Source organism: Lolium rigidum, chromosome 3 (assembly GCF_022539505.1).
Source record: "Lolium rigidum isolate FL_2022 chromosome 3, APGP_CSIRO_Lrig_0.1, whole genome shotgun sequence".
Taxonomy (NCBI): Eukaryota; Viridiplantae; Streptophyta; class Magnoliopsida; order Poales; family Poaceae; genus Lolium; species Lolium rigidum.
Genome location: NC_061510.1, coordinates 103,396,180 through 103,422,426, shown reverse-complemented (window position 1 = coordinate 103,422,426; position 26,247 = coordinate 103,396,180). Strand labels below are relative to the sequence as shown.

The 26,247-nt window shown below is 45.1% G+C and overlaps 1 protein-coding gene across 1 annotated transcript; it reads right to left on the bottom strand.

The window, feature by feature from the left end:
* Window positions 1-17,425: 17,425 nt before the first annotated feature.
* On the bottom strand, window positions 17,426-19,450 carry LOC124702084 (phosphate metabolism protein 8-like). The gene is made up of 8 exons (XM_047234185.1): window positions 19,332-19,450; window positions 19,095-19,177; window positions 18,799-18,962; window positions 18,658-18,695; window positions 18,487-18,574; window positions 18,120-18,395; window positions 17,963-18,028; window positions 17,426-17,868 (listed from the first exon to the last, which is right to left on the bottom strand). The coding sequence occupies exons 2-8, from the start codon at window positions 19,153-19,155 to the stop codon at window positions 17,713-17,715; spliced, it is 849 nt and encodes a 282-aa protein (XP_047090141.1). The 5' UTR covers window positions 19,156-19,177; window positions 19,332-19,450; the 3' UTR covers window positions 17,426-17,712.
* Window positions 19,451-26,247: the final 6,797 nt, after the last annotated feature.

Below are 26,247 nucleotides of genomic sequence, written 5' to 3'. Positions count from 1 at the left end.
GTTCACACGACACCACTAGAAGAATAACACCACAACTTAAATATCATAACATTGAATATTACTCAACCATAGTTCACTACTAACAATTAGACTTCACCCATGTCCTCAAGAACTAAACGAACTACTCACGAGACATCATATGGAACATGATCAGAGGTGATATGATGATGAATAACAATCTGAACATAAACTTGGTTCAATGGTTTCACTCAATAGCATCAACAACAAGTATGAATAGATACCGGGAGAGTTTCCCCTATCAAACAATCAAGATCAAACCCAAATTGCTACGGCGGTGACGAGGTGCTGCGGAGGAGATGGCGGTGATGATGGTGGAGATGATGATGATGGTGATGAAGATGATGTCCAGCTCGATGGCGGTGACGATGGCGTCGATTTCCCCCTCCGGGAGGGAATTTCCCCGGCGGATTCCTGCCCGCCGGAGAGCTCTTTCCTCTCTGGTGTTCTCCGCCCCGCAGAGGCGGCTGTAACTCTTCGTGAGGTACCCTCTGTGGCTTAGGTCCTCGGGACGAAGGGTTTGGCGAAGAAAAGGAGGCGAAAGGGGTCGTGGGCCCTCCACACCACATGGCGGCGCGGCCAGGGCCTGGGCCGCGCCGCCCTAGGGTGTGGGCCCACCCTGGCTCCTCCTGGCTCCTCCTTCTGGCTTCCTTCGTCATCTTGAAAAATAGGATTTTTGGTATAATTTCCTTCCACGAGTTGATCTTCCGAAATATTGCGTTCTGACGGTGCTTTTTCCAGCGAGAATCCCGGCTCCGGTGTTCGATCCTCCAATAATGATGAAACATGCAAAATAGATGAAATAACATAAGTATTGTGTCCCAATATGAAATATATCGATGAATAACAGCAAATTATGATATAAAATAGTGATGCAATTTGGACGTATCACCTGTCCCACGCGGTTCTTTCCTACCAGCCCCAGACGACACGACCCCACAAACGACACGACCCCACTCGTCAGCACGGAACGGCCAACTTAACGGATTCCTTCCGTCCGAGCTCCTTCTGCGGGTTTCAGACAAGGTCTTGGGGAAAACTGAGGAAAAACTAAGGAGCTGGGGAAAACTGAGCACAACTAAGGACCCGAGGGCACGAAAATAGAAATCCCTAAGATAAATAGCATGTTGGGTGAACAAATTACAGTTGGGCAATTGACAAATAGAGATGCACATACATATATCATGATGACTACTATGAGATTTAATTAGGGCATTACGACAAAGAACATAGACCGCTATCCAAGCATGCATCCGTGCCTAAAAAGTCCACCTTCGGGTTAGCATCCGCACCCCTTCCAGTATTAAGTTGCAAACAACAGACAATTGAATTAAGTACTGCGCGTAATGTAATCAACACAAATATCCTTAGACAAAGCATTGATGTTTTATCCCTAGTGGCAACAGCACATCCACAACCTTAGAACTTTCTGTCACATCGTCCCGCATTCAATGGAGGCATGAACCCACTATCGAGCATAAATACTCCCTCTTGGAGTCACAAGTATCAACTTGGCCAGAGCCTCTACTAGAAACGGAGAGCATGCAAGAACATAAATAACACATGTATGATAGATTGATAATCAACTTGATATAGTATTCAATATTCATCGGATCCCAACAAACACAACATGTAGCATTACAAATAGATGATCTTGATCATGATAGGCAGCTCACAAGATCTAAACATGATAGCACAAGACGAGAAGACAACCATCTAGCTACTGCTATGGTCCCATAGTCCAAGGATGAACTACTCACGCATCAGTCCGGAGGAGGGCATGGTGATGTAGAGCCCTCCGGTGATGATTCCCCTCTCCGGCAGGGTGCCGTAGGCGATCTCCTGAATCCCCCGAGATGGGATTGACGGTGGCGGCGTCACAGTATGTTTTCTCGTATCGTGGCTCTCGGTGATAGGGTTTTCGCGACGGAGAGAATATATAGGCGAAGGGGCAGAGTCGGGAGAGGCTCGAGGGGCCCACACCGTAGGGCGGCGCGCCCCCCTCCTTGGCCGCGCCGCCAGGTGGTGTGGGGCCACCTCGGCTCTTCTTCGTCTCCTCTTCGGACTTCGGAAGGCTCCGTGGAAAATAAGACCGTGGGCTTTTGTTTCGTCCAATTCCGAGAATATTTCCTGTGTAGGATTTCGAAACCAAAAATAGCGAGAAAACAGAAGCTGGCACTTCGGCATCTTGTTAATAGGTTAGTGCCGGAAAATGCATCAAAATGATATAAAGTGTATATAAAACATGTGAGTATTGTCATATAACTAGCATGGAACATAAGAAATTATAGATACGTTTGAGACGTATCAAGCATCCCCAAGCTTAGTTCCTACTCGCCTTCGAGTAGGTAAACGATAACAAGGATAATTTCTGAAGTGACATGCTACTATCATAATGTTGATCAATACTATTGTAAAGCATATGAAGTGAATGAAGTGATTCGAAGCAATGGTAAAGATAATGACTAAAAAATTAAATCATATAGCAAAGACTTTTCATGAATAGTACTTTCAAGACAAGTATCAATAAGTCTTGCATAAGAGCTAACTCATCAAGAAATAGATTCTTAATAGAAAGTTTTGAAGCAACACAAAGGAAGATTAAGTTTCAGCAATTGCTTTCAACTTGTAACATGTATATCTCATGGATAGTTGTCAACATAAAGCAATATAACAAGTGCAATAGGTAAACATGTAAGAATCAATGCGCACAGTTGACACAAGTGTTTGCTTCTAAGATAGAAAGAAGTAGGTAAACTGACTCAACATAAAGTAAAAGAAAGGCCCTTCGCAGAGGGAAGCATGGATTACTCTTGTGCTAGAGCTTTTTATTTTGGAATCATAGAAACAATTTTGTCAACGGTAGTAATAATTCATATGTGTTATGCATAAGACATCCTATAAGTTGCAAGCCTCATGCATACAATACCAATAGTGCTCGCACCTTGTCCTAATTAGCTCGGATTTCCATGGATTATCATTGCATTACATATGTTTCAACCAAGTGTCACAAAGGGGTACCTCTATGTCACCTGTACAGAGGTCCAAGGAGATAGATCGCATTTGATTTCTCGTTTTTGATAGATCTCAACTTGAGGACATCCATACCGGGACAACATAGACAACAGATAATGGAATCCTCTTTAATGCTTAAGCATTCAACAACAGATAATATTCTCATAAGAGATTGAGGATTAATGTCCAAACTGAAACTTCCACCATGATACATGGCTTTAGTTGGCGGCCCAATGTTCTTTTCTAACAATATGCATACTCAAACCATTTAATCATGATAAATCACCCTTACTTCGAGACAAGACGAACATGCATAGCAACTCACATGATATTCAACAAAGGTGTAATAGTTGATGGCGTCCCCAGAAACATGGTTACCGCTCAACAAGCAACTTATAAGAAATAAGATACATAAGCAACATATTCAATACCACAATAGTTTTAAAGCTATTTTCTCATGAGCTATGTATTGCAAAGACAAGGAATGAAATTTTAAAGGTAGCACGCAAGCAATTTACTTGGAATGGCGGAGAAATACCATGTAGTAGGTAGTTATGGTGGACACAAATGGCATGGGTTTTGGCTCAAGGTTTTGGATGCACGAGAAGAATTCCCTCTCAGTACAAGGCTTTTGGCTAGCAAGGTTGTTTGAAGCAAACTCAAGTATGAACCGGTACAACAAAACTTACATAAGAACATATTGCAAGCATTATAAGACTCTACACTGTCTCCTTGTTGTTCAAACACCTTTAGCAGAAAATATCTAGACTTTTAGAGAGACCAATCATGCAAACCAAATTTCAACAAGCTCTACGATAGTTCTCCACTACTAAGTTCAACACTACATGATGCAAGAGCTTAAACATGATCTATTTGAGAGCTCAAAACAATTGCCAAGTATCAAATTATTCAAGACAATATACCAATTACCACATGGAGCATTTTCTGTTTCCAACCAAATAGCAATGAACGAAGCAGTTTTCAACCTTCGCCATGAACATTAAAAGTAAAGCTAAGAACACCATTGTTCATATGAAACAGCGGAGTGATGTCTACGGGTGCTTCTATTCTTGTAGACAGTGTTGGGCCTCCAAGAGCAGAGGTTTTTAGAACAGCAGCAAGTTTCCCTTAAGTGGATACCCAAGGTTTATCGAACTCAGGGAGGAAGAGGTCAAAGATATCCCTCTCATGCAACCACTGCAACCACAAAGCAAGAAGTCTCTTGTGTCCCCAACACACCTAATAGGTGCACTAGTTCGGCGAAGAGATAGTGAAATACGAGGTGGTATAAATAAGTATGAGCAGTGGCAACGGCACCGAGAAAAGTGCTTTGCCCGGGACGAGTAAACAAGCGATAGTAACGCAGCGGTAGTAACGCAGAGTAAAACGATAAACAAGCAGCGATAGCGATATTTAGGAACAAGGCCTAGGGATTAGACTTTCACTAGTGGACACTCTCAACATTGATCACATAACGGAATAGATAAATGCATACTCTACACTCTTGTTGGATGATGAACACATTGCGTAGGATTACACGAACCCTCAATGCCGGAGTTAACAAGCTCCACAATTCAATGTTCATATTTAAATAACCTTAGAGTGCAAGAAAGATCAACACGACTAAACCAAGTACTAACACAGCATGCACACTTGTCACCTTCACGCTATGTAGGAGGAATAGATCACATCAATACTATCATAATGATAATTAACTCCACAATCTACAAGAGATCATGATCATAGCATATGCCAAGTACTAACACGGATGCACACACTTTGTCACCATTACACCGTGCGGGAGGAATAAACTACTTTAATAACATCACTAGAGTAGCACATAGATAAATTGTGATACAAAACACATTGCAATCATAAAGAGATATAAATAAGCACTTCACTACGCCATTCATAACGGTGAGTAAGTATTCTGTGAAATATAGCCTAAGAGACCCACACGGTGCACACACTCGTCACCTTTACACACGTGGGAAAAGGAGTCTCCGGGAGATCACATAAGTAAAACTCACTTGACTAGCATAACGACATCTAGATTACAAGCATCATCATATGAATCTCAATCATGTAAGGCAGCTCATGAGATTATTGTATTGAAGCACATAGGAGAGAGATTAACCACATAGCTACCGATACAGCCCCCGAGCCTCGATGGAGAACTACTCCCTCCTCATGGGAGCAGACAGCGGTGATGAAGATGGCGGTGGAGATGGCAGCGGTGTCGATGGAGAAGCCTTCCGGGGGCACTTCCCCGCTTCGGCGGGGTGCCGGAACAGGAGACTCCTGTCCCCCGGATCTTGGCTTCGCGATGGCGGCGGCTCCGGAAGGTTTTCCGTATCGTGGTTCTTCGTATCGGGGTTTTCGCGACGGAGGCTTTAAATAGGCGGAAGGGCAGCCTTGGAGGGGCCTCGGGGGCCCACACCATAGGGCGGCGCGGCCCCCTCCGGCCGCGCCGGGTGTGGTGTGGGGCCCCCGGGGCTTCCCTCCGGCGGCTCTCGGTGTTCGGAAGGCTCGGGAAAAATAGGGACCCGGGTCTTGATTTCATCCAATTCCGAGAATATTTCTTTACTAGGATTTACGGAACCAAAAACAGCAGAAAACGAGGAACTGGCTCTTCGGCATCTTGTTAATAGGTTAGTTCCGGAAAATGCACGAATATGACATAAAGTGTGCATAAAACATGTAGGTATCATCAATAATATGGCATGGAACATAAGAAATTATCGATACGTCGGAGACGTATCAAGCATCCCCAAGCTTAGTTACTGCTCGTCCCGAGCGAGTAAAACGATAACAAAGATAATTTCTGAAGTGACATGCCATCATAACCTTGATCATACTATTTGTAAACATATGTAATGAATGCGGCGATCAAAACAATGGTAATGACATGAGTAAACAAGTGAATCATAAAGCAAAGACTTTTCATGAATAGTACTTCAAGACAAGCATCAATAAGTCTTGCATAAGAGTTAACTCATAAAGAAATAAATCAAAGTAAAGGTATTGAAGCAACACAAAGGAAGATTAAGTTTCAGCGGTTGCTTTCAACTTGTAACATGTATATCTCATGGATAATTGTCAACATAGAGTAATATAACAAGTACAATATGCAAGTATGTAGGAATCAATGCACAGTTCACACAAGTGTTTGCTTCTTGAGGTGGAGAGAGATAGGTGAACCGACTCAACATAAAAGTAAAAAAGAATGGTCCTTCAAAGAGGAAAGCATCGATTGCTATATTTGTGCTAGAGCTTTTATTTTGAAAACATGAAACAATTTTGTCAACGGTAGTAATAAAGCATATGAGTTATGTAAATTATATCTTACAAGTTGCAAGCCTCATGCATAGTATACTAATAGTGCCCACACCTTGTCCTAATTAGCTTGGACTACCGGATCTTTGCAATGCACATGTTTTAACCAAGTGTCACAATGGGGTACCTCCATGCCGCTCGTACAAAGGTCTAAGGAGAAAGCTCGCATTTTGGATTTCTCGCTTTTGATTATTCTCAACTTAGACATCCATACCGGGACAACATGGACAACAGATAATGGACTCCTCTTTAATGCATAAGCATGTGGCAACAATTATTATTCTCATATGAGATTGAGGATATATGTCCAAAGCTGAAACTTCCACCATGAATCATGGCTTTAGTTAGCGGCCCAATGTTCTTCTCTAACAATATGCATGCTCCAACCATAAAGGTGGTAGATCTCTCTTACTTCGGGCAAGACGGACATGCATAGCAACTCACATGATATTCAACAAAGAATAGTTGATGGCGTCCCCGAAGCATGGTTATCGCACAACAAGCAACTTAATAAGAGATAAAGTGCATAAGTACATATTCAATACCACAATAGTTTTTAAGCTATTTGTCCCATGAGCTATATATTGTAAAGGTGAATGATGGAATTTTAAAGGTAGCACTCAAGCAATTTACTTTGGAATGGCGGATAAATACCATGTAGTGGGTAGGTATGGTGGACACAAATGGCATAGTGGTTGGCTCAAGGATTTTGGATGCATGAGAAGTATTCCCTCTCGATACAAGGTTTAGGCTAGCAAGGTTATTTGAAACAAACACAAGGATGAACGGTGCAGCAAAACTCACATAAAAGACATATTGTAAACATTATAAGATTCTACACCGTCTTCCTTGTTGTTCAAAACTCAATACTAGATGTTATCTAGACTCTAGAGAAACCAAATATGCAAACCAAATTAGCAAGCTCTAAGTGTTTCTTCATTAATGGGTGCAAAGTATATGATGCAAGAGCTTAAACATGAGCACAACAATTGCCAAGTATCAAATCATCCAAGACATTTTAGAGTTACTACATGTAGCATTTTCCAATTCCAACCATATAACAAATTAACGAAGAAGAAACTTCGCCATGAATACTATGAGTAGAGCCTAAGGACATATTTGTCCATATGCTACAACGGAGCGTGTCTCTCTCCCATAAAGTGAATTCTAGGATCCATTTTATTCAAACAAAACAAAAAACAAAAACAAACCGACGCTCCAAGCAAAGTGCATAAGATGTGACGGAATAAAAATATAGTTTCGGGGAGGAACCTGATAATGTTGTCGATGAAGAAGGGGATGCCTTGGGCATCCCCAAGCTTAGACGCTTGAGTCTTCTTAGAATATGCAGGGGTGAACCACCGGGGCATCCCCAAGCTTAGAGCTTTCACTCTCCTTGATCATATTGCATCATACTCCTCTCTTGATCCTTGAAAACTTCCTCCACACCAAACTCGAAACAACTCATTAGAGGGTTAGTGCATAATAAAAATTAACATGTTCAGAGGTGACACAATCATTCTTAACACTTCTGGACATTGCATAAAGCTACTGGACATTAATGGATCAAAGAAATTCATCCAACATAGCGAAAGAGGCAATGCGAAATAAAAGACAGAATCTGTCAAAACAGAACAGTCCGTAAAGATGGATTTTATTAGGCCACCAGACTTGCTCAAATGAAAATGCTCAAATTGAATGAAAGTTGCGTACATATCTGAGGATCATGCACGTAAATTGGCTTAATTTTGTGAGCTACCTACAGGGAGGTAGACCCAGATTCGTGACAGCAAAGAAATGCAGTAACTGCGCAGTAATCCAAATCTAGTACTTACTTTTCTATCAAAGACTTTACTTGGCACAACAAAACTCAAAACTAAGATAAGGAGAGGTTGCTACAGTAGTAAACAACTTCCAAGACTCAAATATAAAACAAAGTACTGTAGCAAAATAACACATGGGTTATCTCCCAAGAAGTTCTTTCTTTATAGCCATTAAGATGGGCTCGGCAGTTTTAATGATGCACTCGCAAGAAATAGTATTTGAAGCAAAAGAGAGCATCAAGAGGCAACTTCAAAACAAATTTAAGTCTAACATGCTTCCTATGCATAGGAATCTTGTAAATAAACAAGTTCATGAAGAGCAAAGTAACAAGCATAGGAAGATAAAACAAGTGTAGCTTCAAAAATTTCAGCACATAGAGAGGCATTTTAGTAACATGAAAATTTCTACAACCATATTTTCCTCTCTCATAATAACTTTCAGTTGCAACATGAGCAAACTCAACAATATAACTATCACATAAAGCATTCTTATCATGAGTCTCATGCATAAAATTATTACTCTCCACATAAGCATAATCAATTTTATTAGTTGTAGTGGGAGCAAATTCAACAAAGTAGCTATCATTATTATTCTCATCAAGTGTAGGAGGCATAGTATAATCACAACAAAATTTAATCTCCATAGTAGGTGGCACCAAAAGACCACTATCATTATAATCATCATAAATAAGAGGCAAAGTATCATCAAAGAAAATTTTCTCCTCAATGCTTGGGGGACTAAAAGATCATGAAAACCAGCTTCCCCAAGCTTAGAACTTTCTATATCATTATCAACAATGGTGTTCAAAGCGTTCATACTAATATTACTACCAGCATGCAAATAAGATTCCATAGGTTTTTTAATTTTCGCATCAAACAATCCATGTTTTAAATCAGGAAATAGAATAAGAAGCTCATTGTTGTCCATTATGCCAAACTAGTGTAAACAAGAAACAAAAAGATGCAATTGCGGGATCTAAAGGAAATAGCTTCGAGCACAAACACAATGGCGCCGAGAAAAGTACTTGTTACACGGAACCGGAGTATGAGTGCCTTTTTACCTTTCCTCCCCGGCAACGGCGCCGGAAAAGTGCTTGATGTCTACGGGTGCTTCTATTCTTGTAGACAGGTGTTGGGCCTCCAAGAGCGAGAGGTTTGTAGAACAGCGGCAAGTTTCCCTTAAGTGGATCACCCAAGGTTTATCGAACTCAGGGAGGAAGAGGTCAAAGATATCCCTCTCATGCAACCCTCCAACCACAAAGCAAGAAGTCTCTTGTGTCCCCAACACACCTAATAGGTGCACTAGTTTGGCGAAGAGATAGTGAAATACAGGTGGTATAAATAAGTATGAGCAGTGGCAACGGCACCAGAAAAGTGCTTTGCCCGGGACGGTAAACAAGCGGTAGTAACGCAGCGGTAGTAACGCGATGAAACGAGTAAACAAGCGGCGATAGCGATATTTAGGAACAAGGCCTAGGGATTAGACTTTCACTAGTGGACACTCTCAACATTGATCACATAACGGAATAGATAAATGCATACTCTACACTCTTGTTGGATGATGAACACATTGCGTAGGATTACACGAACCCTCAATGCCGGAGTTAACAAGCTCCACAATTCAATGTTCATATTTAAATAACCTTAGAGTGCAAGAAAGATCAACACGACTAAACCAAGTACTAACACAGCATGCACTACTGTCACCTTCACGCTATGTAGGAGGAATAGATCACATCAATACTATCATAATGATAATTAACTCCACAATCTACAAGAGATCATGATCATAGCATATGCCAAGTACTAACACGGATGCACACACTTGTCACCATTACACCGTGCGGGAGGAATAAACTACTTTAATAACATCACTAGAGTAGCACATAGATAAATTGTGATACAAAACACATTGCAATCATAAAGAGATATAAATAAGCACTTCACTACGCCATTCATAACGGTGAGTAAGTATTACGTGAAATATAGCCTAAGAGACCCACACGGTGCACACACTTGTCACCTTTACACACGTGGGACAAGGAGTCTCCGGAGATCACATAAGTAAAACTCACTTGACTAGCATAATGACATCTAGATTACAAGCATCATCATATGAATCTCAATCATGTAAGGCAGCTCATGAGATTATTGTATTGAAGCACATAGGAGAGAGATTAACCACATAGCTACCGGTACAGACCCGAGCCTCGATGGAGAACTACTCCCTCCTCATGGGAGCAGCAGCGGTGATGAAGATGGCGGTGGAGATGGCAGCGGTGTCGATGGAGAAGCCTTCCGGGGGCACTTCCCCGCTTCGGCGGGTGCCGGAGCACGAGACTCCTGTCCCCCGGATCTTGGCTTCGCGATGGCGGCGGCTGCGGAAGGTTTTCCGTATCGTGGTTCTTCGTATCGGGGTTTTCGCGACGGAGGCTTTAAATAGGCGGAAGGGCAGCCTCGGAGGGGGCACGGGGGGCCCACACCATAGGGCGGCGCGGCCCCCCTACGGCCGCGCCGGGGTGTGGTGTGGGGCCCCCGGGGCTTCCCTCCGGCGGCTCTCGGGTGTTCGGAAGGCTCGGGAAAAATAGGGACTCGGGTCTTGATTTCGTCCAATTCGAGAATATTTCTTTACTAGGATTTCGGAACCAAAAACAGCGAGAAAACAGGAGCGGCTCTTCGGCATCTTGTTAATAGGTTAGTTCCAGAAAATGAACGAATATGACATAAAGTGTGCATAAAACATGTAGGTATCATCAATAATATGGCATGGAACATAAGAAATTATCGATACGTCGGAGACGTATCACAGAGCGTGTCTTTCTCCCACACAAAGAATGCTAGGATCCGAGTTTATTCAAACAAAAACAAAAACAAAAACAAACAGACGCTCCAAGTAAAGCACATAAGATGTGACGGAATAAAAATATAGTTTCACTAGAGGTGACCTGATAAGTTGTCGATGAAGAAGGGGATGCCTTGGGCATCCCCAAGCTTAGATGCTTGGGTCTTCTTGAAATATGCAGGGATGAACCACGGGGACATCCCCAAGTTTAGACTTTTCACTCTTCTTGATCATAGTATATCATCCTCCTCTCTTGACCCTTGAAAACTTCCTCCACACCAAACTCGAAACAAACTCATTAGAGGGTTAGTGCATAATCCAAAATTCACATGTTTAGAGGGGACACAGTCATTCTTAACACTTCTGGACATTAACCAAAACTACTAAAAGTTAATGGAACAAAGAGATCCACTCAACACAGTAAAAGAGGCAATGTAAAATAAAAGGCAGAATCTGTCAAAACAGAACAGTCCGTAAAGGCGAATTTTTTAGAAACACTTAACAGGCTCATATGAAAAAGCTCAAAACTAATGAAAGTTGCGTACATATCTGAGGATCACGCATGAATTTTCGCAGATTTTTTTTGATTCTTCTACAGAGAGATCTACTCAAATTCGTGACAGGTAGAAATCTGTTTCTGCGCAGAAATCCAAATCTAGTATCAACCTTACTATCAGAGACTTTACTTGGCACAACAATATGATAAAGAGAGGTTTCTACAGTAATAACAACTTCCAAAACTCAACAAAACAGTAATAAAAACATACATGGGTTATCTCCCAAGAAGTGCTTTTCTTTAACGTCTTTCAGCCAGGCGCAGAAAGTGCAAATCAAGTAACATCAAGAGAAGAAGCATCAACATCATAATTTTCCTTACAAACACAACTTGTCGCAGAGGGTACCTTAGATGTTCCATTATCTAAATTTCCCATAGTGGTACTAAGGGTTTTATCAATTTTAGGCTTATAATAATTCTTTGGCTTAGGCACCTTAGAGACATACATGAATTTTTGCTCCTTACCCACATAAGCTTTCTCCTTAAATTTAAGAGAAGAAAAAGTTGAACCCAAGGTTCCCATAGCTTCTTCAAGTTCACCAATCCTATGGGTTTGATTATCATGGATAGCACAAGTTTCTAAAATAGCAATTCTTTCATTAATTCCTCCTAAGGATTTATCAAGTTTATCAGTATTATCAAGTAATATTCCCAATTTGGTCTCAACACTTGGAAGATTTTTCTCTATGGCTTCCAACTTTTTCATGACATCCTCAAGAGAGATTTCAATTTTAGCTTCATTAACAGGTGGTATTCCAACTAGACTCTCAATGATGCAACTAGCTTCTAAAGCAAGAGTACCTAGGAAATTACCCCCTGAAAGAGTATCAAGAACATACCTATTCTAGCTAGATATACCAACATAAAAGTTCCTAAGGAGAATAATAGTGGAGTGTTTCTTTGTGCACCTATGATGAGCATCACTAATTCTATACCAAGCATCTTTAAAACTTTATCCCCCTTGTTGCTTAAAAGAACGAACTTCAACTTCAGGGTTACTCATTTTAGTAACAGTAAAGATAAACAAAGCAAAAAACCGAATTAAATAAAGTAAAACAAGTAACTATTTTTTGCGTTTTTGATATAAAGAAAACAAAACAGAAAGTAAAGTAAAGCAAGTAACTAATTTTTTTTGTGTTTTTGATATAAAGAAAGCAAACAAAACAGAAAGTAAAATAAAGTAAATGCAAGACAATAATAAAGTAAAGAGATTGGATGTGAGAGACTCCCCTTGCAGCGTGTCTTGATCTCCCCGGCAACGGCGCCAGAAAAATTGCTGTTGCCGTGGGAGTTAGCAATCTCTATGGTGTAACTTTTTTCTTCAGTTCCCCGGCAACGGTGCCAGAAAAATTGCTTGATGGCGCGTGAAGCACACGTCCGTTGGGAACCCCAAGAGGAAGGTGTGATGCGTACAGCAGCAAGTTTTCCCTCAGAAAGAAACCAAGGTTATCGAACCAGTAGGAGATGAAGGCCACGTGAAGGTTGTTGCTGAAGGAGTGTAGTGCGGCGCAACACCAGGGATTCCGGCGCCAACGTGGAACCTGCACAACACAATCAAAATACTTTGCCCAAACTTAACGAGTGAGGTTGTCAATCTCACCAGGCTTGTCTGTAAACAAAGGATTAAACGTATGGTGTGGAGAATGATGTTTGCTTGTAAAGAACAACGGAGAACGAGAGATTGCAGTTGATTGTATTTCAGATGTAAAAGAATGGACCAGGGTCCACAGTTCACTAGTGGTGTCTCTCCAATAAGATAAATAGCATGTTGGATGAACAAATTACAGTTGGACAATTGACAAATAGAGATGCACATACATATATCATGATGACTACTATGAGATTTAATTAGAGCATTACGACAAAGAACATAGACCGCTATCCAGCATGCATCTATGCCTAAAAAGTCCACCTTCGGGTTAGCATCCGCACCCCTTCCAGTATTAAGTTGCAAACAACAGACAATTGCATTAAGTACTGCGCGTAATGTAATCAACACAAATATTCTTAGACAAAGCATTGATGTTTTATCCCTAGTGGCAACAGCATATCCACAACCTTAGAACTTTCTGTCACTGTCCCAGATTCAATGGAGGCATGAACCACTATCGAGCATAAATACTCCCTCTTGGAGTCACAAGTATCAACTTGGCCAGAGCCTCTACTAGCAACGGAGAGCATGCAAGAACATAAATAACACATATATGATAGATTGATAATCAACTTGACATAGTATTCAATATTCATCGGATCCCAACAAACACAACATGTAGCATTACAAATAGATGATCTTGATCATGATAGGCAGCTCACAAGATCTAAACATGATAGCACAAGACGAGAAGACAACCATCTAGCTACTGATATGGTCACATAGTCCAAGGATGAACTACTCACGCATCAGTCCGGAGGAGGGCATGGTGATGTAGAGCCCTCCGGTGATGATTCCCCTCTCCGGCGAGGGTGCGGAGGCGATCTCCGAATCCCCCGAGATGGGATTGGTGGCGGCGGCGTCACAGTATGTTTTCTCGTATCGTGGCTCTCGGTGATAGGGTTTTCGCGACGGAGAGAATATATAGGCGAAGGGGCAGAGTCGGGAGAGGCTCGAGGGGCCCACACCCTAGGGCGGCGCGCCCCCCTCCTTGGCCGCACCGCTAGGTGGTGTGGGGCCACCTCGGCTCTTCTTCGTTTCCTCTTCGGACTTCTGGAAGGCTCCGTGGAAAATAAAACCGTGGGCTTTTGTTTCATCCAATTCCGAGAATATTTCCTGTGTAGGATTTCTGAAACCAAAAACAGCAAAAAAACATGAACTGACACTTCGGCATCTTGTTAATAGGTTAGTGCCGGAAAATGCATCAAAATGATATAAAGTGTATATAAAACATGTGAGTATTGTCATATAACTAGCATGGAATATAAGAAATTATAGATACGTTTGAGACGTATCAGGGTTTTGGAGGGAGGTGGGCGTGTCGGGGGCGTGAGGGGCTGGCGTGCACGGTCGAGTCCCGTCGACTCTGCCAGCTGTTCGCCAGAAGGTCTGCGGCGGGCTCGGACGCGTGTGCACAGGGATAGGGAAGGGAGCGGCGGACTGTGAGCGTGAGGGGCGTGTAAGATCCTCTCCTCCATGGCATGGTGGCTTTTGGTACTTAAAGGGTTTCGTGAGGTGGGTGACATGGGCGTGTCCGGCGTGGCGTGCTGGCCGCCCATAGGGGGTTCGTGGCTTGCGTCGGTGAGAGGGAGAGTACGGGACATGCATGGTCTAGGAGAGGTAGAGGGGTGCAGCGAGCGTTGACAGCTTGCTGGCCACGCGTGCACGGGCAGCAGGGAAAGAGAGGAGGGGGTTGTTTCCATGCGGGTGGCTATGGGTGAGAAATGACGGGAGAGGCTGCCTAGGGCGATAGGGGAGGGGACATGAGGGAGGTGCAGGTGTGCTGAGGCTCAGGTTTTTGGCTGTATCTGTTTGGAAAGATTCCAAGTGCTGCATGATCATCAGCCAGCCCCGGCCAGTTCTTCTCTCCACTCTCCTTCTCACTCACACGATGGTATTTGCATGCACACACATGTGGGCAGTGGTGTAGAGAGTGAGAGAGTTGAGAGAGGGGAGATGGGGTCGAGCTGGGTCAGAGATATGTCCACCATGCTGGTGGTTTGGAGAGGGAGGGGAAAGAGAGAGATGCAAGGAAAGGGTGGTGGTGTGATGGCCGGCATGGCCATTTCCCCCATTTTTCCAATTCTTTGGAATTCTGGGATTAACACCCCAATGTGTGATCCAAGGCAAGACTAGGGAAAATTATGATGAGCCAAGGGGTCTTTGCTTGGAGAATTTTTAGAATGGCAATTGGAAAGAGAATGAAGGAGAAATGGTGGAGGGAAAATGGAGGGTGACATGATCTTGGATGATCACATGCTCAAGGGTTTTGGCAAGGTTTAATTAAATAAAACGAGAAATAAAAAAAAGGTGTCACATGTGAAAAGGGTTTTAAAGTTCTAGGGATTTACACACAAGTGGAAAATTTCACAAGCACTACTACACACTTGCTCTAGATTCAAAGGCAATATCAATCATGCATGCAAGGATTTAAAAACAGAAAAAGTTTTTGTTGGCCCTAAATTTTAAACCAAAGTGAAAAGTTGGGTTGGTACATGAACACTACAACGGCGATATACTGCCTCTATTCCCTAATATACGTCCCATAAATTTGGTCAAGAGTTAAATCGAGTAAAGTTTGACCAAGTATATACAAAAACTAGCAATAATTAAAGTTTAGTATGAAAATCTATTTAACAATGTATGTAATAAGATAATTTGACATCGTAGAAGATAATAGTTATTATTTCTAAAAGACTAATATAACTTTACCTGGTTTAACTTTTGACTATATTTTTATGAAAGGAGAGAGATTTCATGCATATATATGTTTTGCGCAGATAGCTGTCATCAGGAGCCTCCATCACCATGATTCAGGCCATGGCAGCGATCGAGCAACTAACTGGAGCACCCGATAGCAAGGGTGGCACGAAATAAATCGATGGAGATATGGGACGACTTTGTTGTGAACCCTCGTGACTAATTTAATAGTGCTAGCTAGGCAAAGTCAATGACAGGAGCTAATGAGCTATTCATACTTCATGTGATTCACGCCGATGCTACAGAACCGAGTAAGAAATCGGGGTGTTGACAATTTAGCATCTACTCCGTATGTGTTCCGTGGTCATCACAAGTTAATTAGTACCAACAAGGAGCTGTTAACGGAGGCAATGAACACCGATGGTCCCTTTCCCTCATTTCTTCCTGATGTCACCGGTACCTGCGCGTTGTTTTCAAGCTGTTTACGAGCGCCAGGTCGCCGTTAATTATTGGGCGATAAACCTATAAAATAGGAGGAATAGCTCCGGTAAGTATCACCCGAAAGGGGCCTTCGGTGTTGTGACGTTTCTGGGGCCTTTGTCTCCCTTCGCAACTTGCACACTGAAAATTGCCCATTTAAGCTCAAGGTCCTAAACTTTAACAACTAGATGACACTGGAGGTCTCGTCAATCATGTCATTTGCTGATTAAGTAGTACGGGCCTTCTTGTCCGATCCCTCGCATCAGAAAAACTAAACGTGTAGGATCTAGGCTCTTCTCTGCACTCTAACATTAATTTTGGTTTGTGTTACTACCGATCACAGCTTCAACACGCGAGTTAAAATAATTTACTGAAACCATCATGTAATTTCAGTCATACTGGTCCTTCTCCTTCATCTGCTAGCTTGCAAGATTGGTCCACATACAGTACATATGTTAATTCCAGTCATACTGGTCCTTCTCCTTGATCTGCTAGCTTGCAAGTTTGGTCCACATACATAAGACGATGTTGACTTACCAGAAATCAGGTACTTACACCGTAATTCATACTTAAACCCCCCGTATTTTCGTCCTTGCGTCACATCCAGTTTGTAATCTAGTTTCCAAAGTCTGCGAGTGATCCAACAGCTGATGACTTGGTGGCTTTTCACATGCTTCACGCACGGTCCCTTTGCTTCTTTTTCTTTATGTGTGTACATGGATGCTTTCCATGTCCAAGTAGCAAAAGCTTGCAAGCCAAAGCCACAAATAAGTAGCCTTTTGGCGTATCACGACGGATGCTGCAGCTACCATCCACGCGGAATATCCCCAAGCTTTTGCTCAACAGCTGCCGCGACTCCGACGCATCGATCGAGAGACAGCAGAAATATTCAGCTACTTCTCCGGGCACCAATATATCCAGTTATTCAGAAGAGGAGATAGTATATGTACGTTCATCTGGCCAAGTCCTTCATTATTGCTTCAGCTCAACACAAACAATTCTCATACAAGAAACCCCGTTCTCTTTATTATATATTATACTCCTAGTAGTAATTTACAAGCAAAGATCTGGTGGATAGTGGATACATATACATATACTAGGACCGGCCCAGCACGCATGATGTGCATGCTGCATTTCCCTGTATTTCTGAACTCTCCCCTTCGTCTTGGAGGAAATTGCTGTCCCGGCCAGTGCTCAATTTCACATGAAGGTCACCAGTCCGGCAGGCTGGGAGTTGAATCGGGCTGTGTTTTGGATCTCAGGATAACGGTGCACCGGCAGCGAGCGGCGTCTACGCAGTCACCGAGGTCTCGATCGCGACGCGATCGGTGTAGAGGACGTCCTCCGTCTTCTCGGCCTCCTCCCACAGCTCCGGCAGCGCCTCCCTGATGTTGTGGATGCTCTCCAGCGCGTGATCTGCGCCCTTCACCCGGTGCGACGTGCCAACCTGCGCAGCACAGGAGAGTTAGCCATTTGCAAGGTGGAAGGCGCGCATGCGCCACAAAAAATTCAGAGGGTTTGCACGTCGACCGCAGGCTTACCAGCACTGTGTGGAGACCGAGTACTTTGCCAGCCTGAATGTTGCGCACGCTGTCTTCGAAGAAAATCTGCAGCCAGTAAGTGAGTTTTCGTCAGCGCACGGTCAAGCACGAACCCGAAATGCTGCAACTTGTGCTAACTGAAGCTGTCGGTACATACCGCCTTGTAGGGGTTGACGTTGGCGATCCTGAGGGCCGCCTCCATGGCGTCGACGTTGGGCTTGCACAGGACGGGGGTCCTGGGCAGCTCGTCGACGCTGCCCGACCTGGCGAAGTGTCCGGCGATGTCGAAGATCTCCGGCGCGTCCTGGTCGCACGACGGAAGCAGGCACGGCGGGTTCAGGGTCTCGAAGCAGATGATCCCCTCGAAGCAGTCCTCCAGGCCAAGCCGCTTGAGGGCTCTCACGGCGTGGATCATGTCGCCGTTGGTGAATATCTGAAACATACGTGTCAACAACTCGTTAGCCACTAGCTCGGAGAGGCATACATGCGAGGTTTTTCATCTCGATTTCAGGAAGGGAACGTACGAGCTTGCGGATGCGCATGTTCTTGAGAATGTGCTTGAGAACAGGGTCGGGCTTGATGTTGTCGTAGGGCAGCCTTCCATGGACAAAGCTGTCAGACACGAAGAAGATGTTAGAGCAGAGTACTACAAAGAATCGGCGTGAGAAACGGGTTTAGTGTGCTCGTGTCTGTACCTGTGGTACTCATCGTAATCAAAGTTGTAGCCGATTGCCTGAAGACATCAAAACAGGGGAGGGAACAGAACATTCAGTACTCGTTCGGTTATTAGAGATGGTAAAGGAACAGTGTGATCAGGGAAGTTGCGATATATTTACCCTAAGGCCGGCCATCGTTGTGCCGTAGTTCTTGTACAGCAGATTGCCGAGGTTCTCAATCTTGCTCTCCTCGATGCCCAGCTTCTCGACCATGTAGCGTTCAATGTTCGTCTTCACATGAGACGAGATCCCCGAGCTCATCGGGTACAGAGTGTCGTCCAGGTCTGCAGTTCGCCGAAGGCAGAGAAAATAATCAGAACCTTCGCATTTCGCAAGGAAAACCAGAGTGGCAAAAGCAAGAAACAACAACTAAGAAATACAATAAATAGAGAGTGGCATTTGAACGGGGAACTTACCGAAGAGGAGGCAGTCGAACTTGGGCTCCTGGACCATGAGGCAGCGCTCGTCGAACTCCATGATTCGGACTGTGAGAGAAGAGCTGCAGAAAGAATCGATCGTCAGCGGGTCGTTCGATTAATTCTCCCAGCAATTTTAACCATGTTTCAATTTTCTCATCAATTTTATCATCCTTCCCCCGTGAATCACTGACATGCAGTTGGGCGGAGCCACATTTGCCAAGAACACAAGCATACCTAACGACTCGAGTGCTGGGGAGCTGCAATGCAACTGGCGCGGATGCAGAGGCGAGGAGCAAGACGAGGCTTCAAGAGCGCTCTGAATGTGAAGGCACACAGGGACAGAGAGGGAGAGAGCGAGGAGGAGGGGAGGAGGAGAGGAAGGGAGGGTGGGGGTTTAAATAGGGGGAAGCCATGGCGTGCCCGATCGGCATTAGCAGCCGAGTAAGACTAATTTATTTGTTAAGCTCCGATTAGGACTAGTTAATTGGCATAACGCGGGAGGGCTCCGCGGTTGTTAATAGCCTCCAAGGGCAGTGCCCCCCAGCTGTCGCCCCATGATTGGCCGGGTCCTGTCAAACCGTGGGGCTGCGAGTTTCATTTCCATATCATGGAATTGCCCCTCCATTGTTGGCCTGAAAAACTTATACTCCTCCATGGACTCGTTACGAGCTGGCTGGGCGGAGAGGAGAGGACAGGACAGGGAGTAAGCATTATTTCTTGGAGGAAGGGGTAGGGAAAAGGTATGATATCTTCTGAGAAAATACACAGAGAATGCGTTGCACGATAACCACACGGACACAGACACATGATATTTTCTTGACAGCATCCATATACACATGGTTCATTATAGTATGAAGATTGAGGAAGAGTTGTTCAAGCGAGTTAGCAGAGGAGACCATGGCTCTGCGCGCGGTGCTTGGTTGTGTGACGTGTGGCCTGAGGCAAATTATGGGCGACCCCAGACCTGTTCCATGGAAAACGGGCACCGTGACAGTTGTGAAGATAGAAGGATCCAAACAAGGAACGAAACAAACTGCGACCGTGACAAACGACTCTGAATCGATGAATGTCAGTCGCAGATTTCTTATGGTGAAACAGTTTCTTGGCTTCCTGCAAAAGACAAAAGCAATAGTAACTGTACCAATAGAAACCTAGGTACATAGATGCTCACGGTTGGCTGGTATAAGCACCGTTGGCATATCCGGCCGGATAATCCCGCGCAGCTCAGGAAATTCAAGAACATATATGCATGGGCGACAGGAAATCTGGAATGGTTGGATCAGAGGCAAGAACGGGGTTCATGTGGTGGTGTACGCGCAACAAACTTGGGCCTCTCTTCTCTCGTATTGTTTGTTTGAACAAGGGATTCTCTCTTCAAATTCTCCTCTTCTTCAGCCAGTTCATTCCTCTTGCTTCGTTTGACACGACTTTCCGTTGAAAACACTTGTCGAATTTTGTAGTGCGAAATTGTCAAACACGGTTCCTTCATCGCCCGCTTTTTTGCGTATGATTCACCGTTCCGGTAAAAATGAGGGAAGAAAAGCGTTTCCGTCGAGATCATGCTAGACTGTTCCATGACCGGGAGGGTCCTGGACCTGGCCGATTACAACAGCTGCTGCTACTAGTAGCGGGGAGGAGGAAGGTAAAGGGGAAATTTGGGACAGCTTCCGGCTGGCGCAAATCATTTGCCAGCCCAATAATTGGACCAAATCATTAGATAATACCCGTGGACAGCCACGTGGCGACTGATTTTTTCTTTCAGACTAACGAGCCAAAGCGTCAACGTACACACCCATCGATCGTTCGCTCTCAAAGTCCCCCAAATTGCTAAACCAAAACACGAGTGGATCCAAATTTAAGAAATAAATATTATCTCCTTCATAAAAGGGTATCATAAATTTGTTTAAATTTTAATATATCTAGACATTTTTTTATCTAAATTTAGACACATGTTTTACATCCTTTTATAAACGGAAAAAGTACAAATAGAAGTCTAAACCTAACTAACACTCTGAAAAAATAAAATAAAACAGATGAGACGTGGCTAATGAGCAATGACCGTCACAGCAGAGCCTATTGTTAGGGCATCTCCGGCTGATCGCTTAAAACCGGTCAGATGAGTAAATGTTCTGTTTTACTCCTCTAAACAAGACCTAAGTGAATCATCAAATCTAATAGTTTTACTTCTTGTCCAATCTGTCGACGGTTATAATTCCCACCTCCGTCACGAGCACAAAATCCACCCAAATCCACGTCGACGCCTCCCCTATCGCCACCGTAAACTCGATGTGGTGTCGCATATATCCGGATCCTCTGGTCGCCAGTCTCCTCCACCGATTCAGAGCGTGTCCCAAGGAGGTGGCGGTGCCACTTCCTCCTCGCAGTTCCTCGACTTGCTACCTCCAAAGAGGAGGTACCTCGGCGTGTGTCGGTAGGTTGGGGGACATAGGTTGCGGGGATGCGACCACACCACACGACAATAAGCTGGATGGTGCATGCTTACAACATTGCGTCGGTACAAATCCACGAGTCAGAGGTCCGGGTCAACTTCCCCCCTGGGCAGCCAGCCTCTGCGAGTGAGCTTCGGGAGGACATGTAGACCCGCGAGTGCCTCGAGGAGGAGAACACCGACGATAAGTACATGGAGGATCTCTGCCACCGGTATCTGGACCGTGCCAAGGAGGATCACCAAGTGTAGGATCTTAACAAGATGGGGAAGTCTACGAAGCCGGGTTGTTGGGGTGCACCGGTGATTGACCTCACCTCTAACACCGCCAACTCTATGAAGAAAGCGACATATGAGATCTTCTCTAGCAGCGATAAAGGATTTTAGTTTAGCTTTAAGGCAATGTAGTTTATCGTAGTAGTTTAATCAAGTTAAATGTATTGGTTTGAGTCAAACTTGTAGAAATTTGAATTCAAATCCTTATGCATTTATGTTTAAGGATTTAGGTTTACAGATTCAGTTTGAAACTATTTGGATCAAATATACTTCTCTAAGGGCATCTAGAGCAGCACGAATCAAATGGACCGACGGTCTGTTGTAGTCACGTGGATAGGAGAACACGAAAACCTCGACCAGTGGTGTGACATAAATGGACCGACGGGCAGGAGGATCCCATTCCTAGAAGAAATCTTGGTTAGGAATGCATGTGCGCGGACATGCCACAGATCGTGTGCTTGTTCTCCCAAGCCCACCTGGTAGTGGAGCAAGGCCCACTCATCTTCTTGTTATCACCAGAATTTAACCAAGTCTGGAGATGGGCCGTGATTAAATGGGCTTAGAGGATATGCACGGAAGATATTCCTGAATCGGCCTTGTACAAGAAGTTTGGGCTAGACTCGCCGTGTATCTCGTAAATTATAGTAGGTTACGTGTCGGTTAGAGTTAAGAGATAGAGTTTAGCTCGTACACGGTTGGGTTTATTCCCAAGTTAGAAAGTCTACGGACTATAAATATGTATCTAGGGTTATTGAGAAAGGAGGACGATCACGTTCACAACAAATCAATCTAGGCGCATCGCCACCCCTTGTTTCGAGGGTTTCTCCCGGTAAGCAACATGCTGCCTAGATCGCATCTTGCGATCTAGGCAAGATCGTTTATTCGTTGTTGGTGTTGCTCGTGCTCGAAGCCTTTTTGATGGCGAGCAACACCCTTATCTTAGGTGTTTTGGGGTTGACGTCGATGCTTTCACGATGTACTTGTTTAGCTACGCTGCCCTCGATACCTAGCTGCCCTTACACCTATTTTAGGTGTGAGGGCAGCATCTTGCTTGTTCTTTATTTAGTAGATCTAATCCGTTATAGTCGTTTCTTGTTCTTCAAGGATTAGTTTGATATCTGCATGGTTAGGCCTTACAAACGGGTTGAACGATCCGGGAGTGCGTAAGGTGTGGTTTATTAAGCCCTAAAGGGATTGTTCCGGGAATCAACTTCATGTTGGTTTTTAGGCCTCGTTAGGGCTGGTTTTCCATCATCTTACGTATCTGCTAGGCTCAATCACGAGTAGGATGTTCCGGTTATGCGGTGAAAACCCTAGACTGTCGTAGATTAGTTTAGCTTGATATCGATTAAGCATGATCCCCATGTCATTATAAATCTAACGTGAACCATGGGGCAATCGGCTCTTTGAGCCGATCCACAGAACAACTTAAGAGCCGATCGGGGCTCGTATTTAATGTTTACGTGTTTGCCATGCAGGAACTAGTCGAAGCAATCCATCACCTTCCCGACCAGTGTATAGGTCGGGTGGCACGCCCTCGCAAACACCCGTGACGTGTGCCGTAAGGCATTGCGGGCCGTTGCCCGAGGGACCAGGGTCCACCGCAGCCCGGGAGCCTCCCGGCTCTACGGTGTTGCCCGTTGCTACTCGCCGGTGGGTTTTTGACAACAACACATTCTCGGCACGCCCGGTGGGACATTCTCAGTCCACTACATCGACACCCGCAAGCAACCATGTCAAAAGCCGCGGATGAGGTGGTGGGCGAACCGACCACGTACGCAGATCCGCCGGAGGAACACAAGAAGAAGTACGATGAGATGAAAGCCATCTTGGAAGCCGATCTCATCGGCTCTTTCATGAAGACCCGTTCACATGGCATCGGATGGAAAGGGTTCTCCCCGAAGGTGCTCTCGATGAAGTAGACCTCTCTACATCTTCGTGAGGAGCGCACCGTAGCTCTACGCCAGGAGATTAATTACATGGTGGCTCATTCTCTACACCGCCATTCCGAGAGCTTGGTGAACGCTTTCGAGCGCGTTGCGGTCCGAGTGGTGCAGGAGATCATGAAGCATCAAGTATTCTCCGTCGAGACCTACCCTCGGGGACTCACCAGGGAGAAATACCGCTCCGCATTAGACCGCCGCCGACATTCGCTCTTGCGGCGCAGAGCCGCCGGGTTCACCGGCGTACGTTGTCTACAAGGTTGGAGGTGATCCTAGCGATTGCCAATTCCTATATGAGCCGCCTAAGGAGATCTCACATGGATACGTGTGCACATACGTGCCGGACTGCAATGCCTTGGCGCGCACGAGCCAGATTGCACCAACAGGGATTTCTGGAGCAGACGCTGACAAACAAGCATGGCTAGCTCAATATGCTACCAGAACGAGTCATGAGGGCTCGGTCCCTGCAGCTAATACCATGGAACAGATCAGCGCCATCTTGAGAGACCAGTTCGGCATCTTGCCGAAGAGGAAAACAATCGGCTATTCCAAGCCGTACCCCGACGAGTACGATCTGATCCCGCTGCCACTCAAATATCGGCTCCCTGAATTCTCAAAATTCAGTGAAGCAGAAGGGTCTAGCTCAATAGAGAACGTGAGCCGATATTTGGCACAACTGGGCATGATTTCAGCGTCATATCCGTTACGTGTGAGGTTTTTCGCACAATCTCTTACAGGATCAGCCTTTGGATGGTACACCTCGTTGCCACCAAACTCAATCCGGACGTGGAAGCAACTGGAGGAGCAGTTTCACGTGCAATATCACTCAGAAGCTACCGAGGCCGGCATTGCCGATCTAACACAAGTGCGGCAGAAACGGGGAGAAACAGTGTCTGAATACATCCAACGTTTCAGGACTGTTAGGAACCGATGTTATTCGGTTCGTTTATCTGAGAAAGAAGCAATCGAACTGGCAGCATTGGGCCTCGCAACGCCGATCAAGGATCTGGCTTTCCAAGCAGAGTACAGTTCACTGTCGCACATGGTACAAAAACTCACATTGTATGAGCAGCGGCACCCTGAATTGTACCAAGACAAGTTCAAGCGTCCGGTAGGCCTAGTCGAGATGGAAGAAGCTGAAGATCCTGCACTGCACTCGGAGGTGGCTGTAACCGAATGGGCTCGGGGGCAAATCCCGTGTCCCGCAAATGGGTAAAACCACAAGGGCCCGCAAGAGGGTTTGAGTTCGATTTGAGCAAAGCTGAGCAGATTTTCGATCTATTGCTTAAGGAAAAACAGCTGAAGTTACCCGAAGGCCATAAAATCCCTACAAGCACAAGAAATGAACGGGAGGCCGTACCGCAAATGGCATCACTCGTTCACCCATACCACCAATGACCGCAAGGGGTTTCGTCAGACAGATCCAAACGGTGATAGAACAAGGCCGACCGATCTTTAGCCGCTTGCCATGAAAGTGGACACACATCCGTTTCCTGGCGTCAACATGGTGGAACCCGATCACTCCGCGAGGCGTCGACTAGATTTCTCGTTCGATGTTAACATGGCAGGGCCTGTTCACCACCATGGCAAGGATAAAGAAGAAAGCAGTCACTCCCGCGGAAAGGAAAAGGAGGAGGCCGATCCACGCGACCGACCCCGATATGATGACAAACGGTACCTCACCAAGGAACAAGTGAGAAGCGTGCGATATCAACGACCACTCTCCACGCATCTCCTTAACAAATATGAGTATCAGTATGACCGACGTCGGCAGTACGACAGAGATGACGAGGAATATCATCGGTCCGACGTAGACGAGGGAAGACGTCGTCGGTATGATAGGGACGACGAAGGACATGAACATCGCGCTAAGGGGAGGTCAAGGGAGCAGGAAGACATGGATAGACACTGGGACTGTCCCTTCTTTAAACACCGCCGGGATTCGAGAATGAGCCGATTGCCTACAATCGACAACCGCCCGGAGTGTAGACGCCGGAGGAAGGATGCAGGGAAGTTTCAGTTTTCAAGCGTCTAGGGCCTCTCCCGCCACATAACAAACGAGCTGAGTCATCTCAAGATGAAGACTTTGAGGAGTCAGAAGATGAAGAAGAAGATAGGTACCACCGGCCAAGATGGTGCCCTGATGGACTCAGCCACTCCCAAAAGCGTAGGGTTCAGCGGCTATGTAGGTTGGAGCAAGCCGAAGCGCGATACTTGCACACGTTGAGGAAAGCGCGGCCCGATCTGGCCGTGAAAATTCAGCAGACGTTGGACGAAGAGAGTCGTCCACCAAAGAAAGTTTGGCGTCCCAAGCAAGAAAAAGCCGATGTGAGTACATCGGCCGGCACAAACATGGTGTTCATCCTTCCATCGGAGTTTCGTGCCCCGAGAATCGAAGAAGTGCCGATAGCACGCTTGATCGCGGTCCACAGCCAGTCATCTTTGAAAAGCCACGGGAGAAGGGCTACAAACACATGAAGGCCCT